This window comes from Myotis daubentonii, chromosome X (assembly GCF_963259705.1).
Source record: "Myotis daubentonii chromosome X, mMyoDau2.1, whole genome shotgun sequence".
NCBI lineage: Eukaryota > Metazoa > Chordata > Mammalia > Chiroptera > Vespertilionidae > Myotis > Myotis daubentonii.
Genome location: NC_081861.1, coordinates 90,026,190 through 90,035,501, shown reverse-complemented (window position 1 = coordinate 90,035,501; position 9,312 = coordinate 90,026,190). Strand labels below are relative to the sequence as shown.

The 9,312-nt window shown below is 44.9% G+C and overlaps 1 protein-coding gene across 1 annotated transcript in view; it reads right to left on the bottom strand.

The window, feature by feature from the left end:
• Window positions 1–597: 597 nt before the first annotated feature.
• Window positions 598–9,312, bottom strand: part of TEX11 (testis expressed 11) — a 422,533-nt gene continuing 413,818 nt past the window's right edge. The window contains exons 28-29 of the mRNA XM_059678680.1: window positions 1,650–1,814; window positions 598–787 (exon numbers count right to left, since the gene is read on the bottom strand). Of these exons, the coding sequence (XP_059534663.1) occupies window positions 716–787; window positions 1,650–1,814 (237 nt within the window). The 3' untranslated portion in view covers window positions 598–715. The remainder of the gene's footprint in view (window positions 788–1,649; window positions 1,815–9,312) is intronic.

Sequence of the window (9,312 nt, the reverse complement as noted above, 5' to 3'; positions counted from 1 at the left end):
GGAACACAGGATTTGGCTCTTGGAAGGTGAGGTGACTACATTGTATGAGGAACAGTTGAGGGATCTGACTCTGTCTTCAGTTCTCCAACAGGCATCTGGGACAGAGAAAGCAGACTTGTCACAGGGAGACAAATTTCTGTTCAGTATGAGGAAAGGCTTTTTGCCAATAGGACAGCAAAACGGTATATAGAGCAATCTTGTGAGTTCCCTGTCATAGGACATGTTCTGATAGAGACTGGACAATCAATTCTCAAGGATGTCATAGAGAGATTTCACGAATCCAATCAATGCTGGGCCCAAGGACCATGAAGGTCCTTCTGATGAAGAGCCTGTGGTTCCTTGTTATCTTCTGGTATTGGAAATCTGAGCACTTCTGAAATAAAAGACAACCTGTGTTGGATTGGTATGAATATTATTTTTTGTTCATAGGGGACATGAATCATCTTCCTCTCACATGGACTATTTCAATATATAATTCTTATCACTTTGGAAAATTCATTTGTCCTCCAGAAATGAGCTGGTCACAGTGGTAAGAGTCAAAATGCTTTTATTTTAGAACATGTTATTTAACCACAGGAAAACAGGGCCCGAGAAATCAGAAACAAAAACATAAGAGAAAGTTTAACAATAATTTAGATATTCAAAGTGTCAGGACCAGGCACCTTCTCCCAGTTGCTGTCAGCTGGCCTGCTCACATGGCTTGTTCCAGCAGTTATCACTTTTCATGAAAAGGTGAGCCCCTGTTTTTATGTAATGCTTCCACCAGCTCACTATACAGGGTATTTACCTGGAAAAAAAGAATAGCAAATAGATTTCTAGAGGGGAAAGGATATGTTGGAAAGCTTCCCCAAGCCATGGTGATGGCATGATACTCTAACCCAGGGATGGAGAACCTTTATTCTACCAAGGGCCATTGGATATTTATAACATCCTTTGTTAATTTAATTCATTTAGTATAAATTTATGTTGCTATGCAAAAAAAGCTCCTAGGTTTATTGAATTTCAAGTCCCACCTGTTCTGGCAGGGCCAGAACAAATGATTTCACAGGCCTTATGTGGCCTGCAGGCCAGACATTCCCCACCCCTACAACCCAAACATGAGCCACATTGAGGAGAAAATATAGTACACTCTTGGGAAAGAGGGATCCCATTTATACTAGGCCCGTTTTCTAGGGACAGACAGCTATTATAAGGGAGGAGATACCTAAAGCATAAACAATCGTTTGCTCTTATTTGGTAACTAGACTTTTTCTCCACTAAAGCCTCTCCTGGTTAGTTTAATGGCCTAGAAGTCTGCAACTCAGAATAGTTCCTGGAGAAAATACCTTTTAAACAGTCATTGTTCACAGAGGCCAGTACTTCCCTGCATGCACTGGCACTAACAGTGATGCACCTATCCATAGCCCACTCTTAATTAGATTTCATTTGCTATCCCTAAGTTTCCCCCTGTTCACCATCCTTCCTGATTTTCTCTAAGAAATTACTGTTTATAGTCCCCTCACTCTTGCAGTTCTATGGAACCACCAAGAGGAACGATGAGCGAGAACCTTTCCTAGCTAAGGAAAGTAGCATCAAATCTTTACTGAGAGCCCAGGTAGAACATCTCTGCCATAAGTCCTGCCATCCACCTCTAGCCTCTCCCTCCTCACCTGAGTTTCATAGGTTCTCTTGAGGGAGCCAAGGTGGTCAAGAAAACGCAATGACAGGCCACACCATTTTTCAGCAGATACATACTTTCTCCTGCCATACATATATATTCCAATATTCCAGGACATCATCAGTAGCCAGAGAATCTCCATTTCTGGGTAGCCTTCCTGAAATCCAAGAACAGTGGGTATACTATCACAATCATTGTAGCACTGACTATATCAGTGCTGCAACCCATTGTTATTAAATAATGGGTACTTGCCCTAGCCGGTTTGGCTCAGTGGCTAGAGTGTTGGCCTGCAGTCTTAAAGGTCTCAAGTTCGATTCTAGTCAAGTGGGATATGCTTGGGTTGCGGGTTCTATCCCCAGTTGGGGGCATGCAGGAAGCAGCCAATCAATGATTCTCATCATTGATGTTTCTATTTCTCCCTCTCCCTTCCTCTCTGAAATAAATAAAAATATATTTAAAAAATAATAATGGGTGCTCTGGTGACACCAAGGAAGGAGCCCCAGTCTCCACAAGCAATCGTGTGCCTGGAGAGCAGAAGAGCACTTTGAAGCTTTGTCAGATGTAGAATGCACCAGATCAAGACTTCATGAAGTGACATAAACCAGAGAAGCAAAGAGGCCATCCTGGACTGAATCCTGGTCTCCCTGAAGCAGGAGAAAAATCTATATTTTGTTTGGTCCTGTCCTCAGTCAATGATCTCCTTAATACCTACCTCTAATCCTCTAATTTTCAGAGAAGTTTGTCAAGAAGCAGTTTTATTGAATCTATTAAGTTCCTTCACCCAAATTAGTACGTGTTTGGAATATAACTTACATTAATCTTTATTTTTTGCATACACACACATATGTAGGAAGGAGAGAGGGAGGGAGGGAGTCAAGGAGGGAGAGATATTGATTTTAATAAACTGGCTTGTACAATTGCGGGGGCTGGCAAGTTTGAAATCTGTAGGGTAGGCCAACAGGCTAAAAATTCAGGTAAGAGTTGATGCTGCAATCTTGAGTCAGATCTGTGTGGCAGGCCAGCAGGCTGGAAACTGAGGCAGGATTTCTATGTGAAAGTCTTGAGACAGAATTCCTTCTCCAGGAAAACTCAGTTCTTGCCTTTAAGGCAAAAATTGGTTATGGAGGGTAATCTGTTTTTACCTAACACCAACTAAATATAATTAAAAAAGTAAATATTAATTTTTAGTGTTGACAAGATCTACCTGGCTATGAACAAAGGGTACATTTCTAAGATGGTCCTTTTGCCATATGAGTGTCTTTAACATGGATGAGTACAAGATTTTCAATAGTGAAGAGGATTAGTCTTAGGGAGCAACTTTCTTAGTTCTTATACAGGAGATGGACTACAAAGGGAGCATCCATGTGCTCATTCCATGTTAAAGCCCTTCATCTATACACTAGGTCTTAGGTTGTTGGAAGGGGAAACAGCTGTCAATGACATTGAGAATGTGAATGATGTTGTCTCAGCTGTAATTCACTCATTTGGATCTATAAAATAATTACTATGGCCTTGGCCAGTGTGGCCCAGTTGGTTGGAGCGTCATTGCGTGAACTGAAAGGTCATGGGTTCAATTCTGTCAGGGCACATATCCAGGTTGAGGGTTCGATCCCCAGTTGGGCATGTACAGGAGGCAACCAGTTGATGTTTCTTTCCCTCCACCTCCCTTCCTCTCTCAAAAAATCACTAAAAACATATCCTTGGATGAGGATTTTAAAAAATCACAAAGCATAAAACACTATGAAAATGAGGATGCTAAGAGGGACAGGATAAAGCTCTTATCCTAAAGGACACATACTGCCTTTGGAGAGACAAGGTATCTCCATATAAGGAGGACTACACAAGGGTTAGTCAGAGCAACACAGGCATTAAACATTCTCGTTCAGTGAAAGAAAAGAGCATTAGGCTGGCACAGAGGTCTAGTTTCTCTGCTTGAAATGCCAACCCCTTATCCACTTGGTAAACTTTTATTTTTTCTTCAAATTCACAAAGAGTTAGTTACTCCTATCTCTCTGTTACCATACCAAGTATTAAATTCTTCTAACACAACTTATCAGGTTGTTTGAAACTGTATACACTAGTAATTTATCTCCTGTAGACTGTTGATCTCCTTGAGGCACAGGAATCTGTCTTATTCATCTTTGTATACTGATAATCCAACGCCGTGCCTGGTACATGATAGGGGCACAATAGGTGTTTGCTGAATGAATAAATCAATGAATCGATATCTGGTCAAATGCAACCAACTTGGTGAGGCTTTCCCTGATTCTCCACAAGTTATTATCCCACCAATTTGTTCCTATGGCACTTTGTTCACAGCACTACAATAGCACTTATAACACAGTGTTGTCTACCTCCTCTACTAGGCTGGGAGTTTCTTCAAGGCAAAGTATCGTCTACCTTACATATTCACAATCTGGCAGTGTCTGACAATGCTGTGATTTTAACTGAATGAATAATAAAAAAGACTGAACAAACAAACATGGTCTTAGGGTATATGAGTAGGATCTAGATATGCAAGGGTTATATGTAATGTCCAGAATAGGCAAATAGGGATAGAAAGCAGATTGGTGGTTGCCAGGGGCTGTGGGAGGGGTAATGGGGAATGACTGCTAATAGTTACGGGGTTTCTTTTTGGGCTGATGAAAATATTCTGGAGTTAGGTAATGGTGATAGTTGCACAATTTTGTGAATGTTCTAAACAATGGAATTGTATACTTTGAAATTGTGAATTTTAAGATATATGAATTATGTAAATAAAAATTACAAATATATAGACATCAGAGAGATAAGGGCATTCCATATGGATAAAACAGAATGAATAAAAACTTGGATTGTGCTTGAGACTGAGCATGTTTCAGGGAGACTAATCGTTATTTGCCCTAAGCAGACACTTTATGTAAGGAAATTAATGGGAAATAGGACTAGAAATGTAGGAGGGGGCTACCTCAGCATTTCCTAAATGCTTTTCCTTAGAACATTAGTGTTACAAAAAATGTTAATAGATGGTCATAATAATAAGGTCAAATACTGCATTCTATATAAACCTTTTTGGAGCACTGTAATGCACATTAGTTCATTAAAAGTTTTAGGAAGTTTTACAGTAAAGAAACCACATAACTTTGCTTAATCCAGCGTATGCAGATTTTCTGAACATTTAAGATAAATGGAATCACACATTACGTAGTCCTTTATGACAGGCATCTTTCACTTAGTATGCTAATGTTTACAAGGTTCATCCATATTGTAGCATGTATCAGTATTTTGTTCTTTTTAATGGCCAAATAATATTCCATTGTATGGAAATACCACATTTTGTTTAGCCATTCATCAGTTGATAAAACTTTGGGCTATTATAAATAACTAGAGGCCCGTGTACAAAAATTTGTGCACTCGGCAGGGGGGCGGGGGGGGGGGAGTCCCTCAGCTCGGGCTGTGCCCTCTCGCAGTCTGGGACCCCTCGGGGGATGTCCAACTGCTGGCTTAGGCCCACTCCCCGGGGTATTGGGCCTAAGCTGGCAGTCAGACATCCCTCTGGCAGCCCGGGGGTCTCAGGGGATGTCCACTTGCCAGCGGGGAGCAGGTCTAAGCTTCAGTCGGACATCCTTAGCACTGCTGAGGAGGCAGGAGAGGCTCCCACAACCACCACTGTGCTAGCAGCTGTCAGCCTGGCTTGTGGCTGAGCAGAGCTCCCCCTGTGGGAGCGCACTGACCACCAGGGGGCAGCTCCTGCACTAAGCGTCTGCCCCCTGGTGGTCAGTGTATGTCATAGTGATCAGTCATTCCCAGTTGTTCTGTTGTTAGGGTCAATTTGCATATTACCCTTTTATCATATAGGATTTTATTATATAGGATAGAGGCCTGGTACACGGGTGACGGCCAGCTGGTTTGCCCTGAAGGGTGTCCCAGATCAGGGTGGGGGTCCCCACTGGGGTGCTTGGCCAGCCTGGGTGAGGGGCTGAGGGCTGTTTTCAGGCTGGCCACACTCCCTTCAGGTTGGAGGTCCCCACTGGGGTGCCTGGCCAGCCTCGGTGAGGGGCTTAGGGCTGTTTACAGGTTGGTCAAGCCCCCCAGTGGGGACCCTCTCCCCATGGGGGTGTGGCCAGCCTGGGTGAAGGGCTGAGGGCCATTTTCAGGCTGGCCACACCCCCTTCAGGGTGGGGGTCCCAACTGGGGTGCCTGGCCAGCCTGGTGAGGAGCTGATGGCCGTTTTCAGGCTGGCCACACCCCCCAGTGACCCAAGCTCCCAGCCTCTCCTTTTTTGTTTTTCAGCGCTTCCTTGAGTGGAGGCTAGGGTGGGTTGGAATCAGGTATCTGGGATTTATTTATCTTCTATAATTGAAACTTATAATTGTAGCCTTGAGCGGAGCCCAGGGCTGGCCAGGGCAGGTGGGAAGCTTGGCTTCCTCCATCACCGGGGGCAACCCAAGCCTCCTGCTTGCTCCAGTTCCATGGCCGCCGCCATCTCAGTTGGGTTAATTTGCATACTTGTTCCTGATTGGCTGGTGGGCGTGGCTTGTGGGCATAGCAGGGTGGTGGAGTGATGGTTAATTTGCAACTTTCTCTTTTATTAGTGTAGATGTTGCTATGAATATTTATGTATGAGTCTTTGATTGGCATATATTTTCATTTCTTATGTGTATATATCTGAAAGTGAAATTGCTGGGTAACTTTATGTTTAACCTCCTGGGGAACTGCCAAACTGTTTTCCAGTAACACAGTGTAGGATGGTACCAATTTCTCCAACTCCTTCTCAATAGTTGTTATTTTCTGTAATTTTGATTATAGCCATCGTAGTGGGTATCAAGTGGTAGATCACTGTGCTTTGATTTGCCAATTTTTGATGACTAATGGTGTCAAGAATCTTTCCATATGCATATTGGTCATTTGTTTATCTTCTTTGGAGAAATGTCTATTCAGATCCTTTGCCCATTAAAAAAATTAGTTATCTTTATATTATTGATTTATCAGAGTTCATTATATACTTTAAGTACAAGCCCCTTAACAGAGATATGATTTCCAGATATATGATACTACCATCATGTGGGTTATCTTTTCACTTAGTTGATGTTTTTGTTTGTAGAAAAGTTTTAATTTTGCTGAAATATAATTTATTTTATTGCTTGTGCTCTTGGTGTCATATCTAAGAAACCATTGCCTGACGAAATTCACAAAGATTTAAGACTATTCTAAGAGTTTTATAACTTTAGTTTATAAAACTAAGAGTTTTATATCTATAGCTCTGACATTTAGGTCTTCCATCCTTTTTGAGAAAATTTTTGTATATAGTGTGAGGTAGGGGTCCCAACTTCATTTTTCCCCACTTTTCCCAGAAACATTGTTAAAAAGACTATTTTTTTTACACTAAATAATCTTGACAATCTTGTCAAAAATCAATTGACCAAAAATATGAGGGTTTGTTTCTGATTCTTAATTATACTTTATTTATCTATGTCTATCTTTAAGTCAGTATCACACTGTATTTTTTTTTTTTAAAAAAAAACACATGTTTTTTATTTTAGAGAGAAAGTAAGGTAAGGGACCAAGAAACATTGATGTGAGAGAGAAACATCGATTAGCTGCCTTCTGCATGCCCCCTACTGAGGCTCAAGCCCAATACCCTGACCAGGAATCAAGCCTATGAACTTTTGGTTCATGGGATGATGCTCAGCCAACTGAGCCATACTGGATATGGCAATACCACACTGTATTGATTACTGTAGCTCTGCAGTAAGTTTTAAAGTAGACAATTCAACAATCCTATCTAATAAAAGAGAAAAATGGTAATTGGCGTACGACGATACCCTTTTCATTGGCTAATCAGGGCTATATGCAAATTAACTGCCAACTATGATTGGCAGTTAACTGCCAACTAAGATTGGCAGTTAACTGCCAACAAGATGGCGGCTAATTTGCATATGTAGGCACAATGCAGGGAGGCGAAAGGGAAAGCAGGAAGAAGCCCCCTGCCACTGACAGTGATCGGAAACCCAGGGGCGAGCTAAGAGCTGGGGGAGAATCAGCCCCCCAGCTATGATCGGAGAATCAGGCGCCTTTGCCGCTCTGGCCAGTGATAGCAGGAAGTAGGGGTGGAGCCAGCTATGGGAGCTGGGCACGGTAGTCCCGGGAGCTAGGGGTCCCTTGCCTGGGCCTAAAGCGAAGCCCACGATCGCGGGGCCGCTGCAGCTGCGGGTCCCCGCTGCCCGAGCCGGATGCCTCAGCCAGAGGCGTTAGGCCTGGGCAGGGGCGGAGCCTGCAACCGCGGGGAGCTGGGGGGTCCCCTGCCCAGGCCTGACACCTCTGCCGGAGGCCTCAGGCCTGGTCAAGGGGCCAATCTGGTGAGTGGTGATTGGAGGGTGATGAGGGTCAACTCCTCTGGCCGAGGCATCAGGCCTGGGTGGGGGGTGGAGCCGGGGATTGGGGGGATATGATGGTCCCCTTGCCCAGGCCTGAAGCCTGGGTCAGAGGCATCAGGCTTGGGCGGGGGGTGGAGCCAGCGATCAGAGGGAGATGGGGGTCCCCTGCCCAGGCATGATTCCTGGGCCAGAGGCCTCAGGCCTGGGTGGGGGCCAGAGCCAGTGATCAGGGGGAGATGGGGGTCCCCTGTCCAAGCCTGACACCTCTGGCGGAGGCGTCAGGCCTGGGCAAGGGGCCGATCAGGCGATCGGAGGGTGATGGGGGTCAACGCCTGAGCGCTCCCAGTATGTGAGAGGGGGCAGGCTGGGCTGAGGGACACCCCCCGCACACACACACACCCAGTGCATGAATTTCGTGCACCGGGCCCCTAGTAATATTTATAATCATCATTTTATAAAATTTTATGTGTTTCAAAGAAGCTAAGTAAGGACAAGTATATATTTATAGTTTTTTATATTAACTTTCTTATTTACAATTTCTGGTTCTTTTCATTTTTCCCTGTGACTTAGAGTTATTCTTTAGTGTCACTTCCTTACTCCAAAATAGCCTCCCACCTGCCTTCTTTGTGCTGTTATTTTCATATTACGCTTTTATAATGTTGAAAGCTCAATAAAAACAATTATATAATACTAGAGGCCCACTGAATGAATTTGTGCATGGGTGGCATCCAGCCGGCCCAGCCCCAATCAGGGTGGATCAGGACCAGGCCTGTGGGAGGAGGAGATGGCAGGATGTTGGCTGGCCTGCCTGCCCCGATTAGGACCCGATCAGGGCCTGGCCAGCTGGGGTGAGGGGCTGTGGGCAATTGGCTGGCAGGCCCCACCTGGATTGGGATGGCAGGGTCGAATGGGGGCCAGAGGCCTGGGGGAGGGGCTGCAGGAGGTTGGCTGGCCCCACCCTCAAAGGGAGGATGGGGGCAATCAGGGTGCGGCCAGCTGGGGGCAGGGGCTGTAGGCCAATTGGAGTGGTGGGGGCCCATTGGGGTTGGGGCTGGCCAGGGGGAAGGGCTGCAGGGGGTTGGCCGGCCGCCCCACCCCTGGTTGGGTCGGTTCCCTGGCTGCAGTGGGAGTCATAGCGACCAGTCATTCCAGTTGTTACAGTGTTCTGGTCGCTGCTTTTTTATATATATAGACTAGAGGCACAGTGCATGAAATTCATGCATAGGAGGGAGGTCTGCCTCAGCCCAGCCTGTACCCTCTCCAATCCGGGATATCCCTCTCACAATCCTGGACCACTGG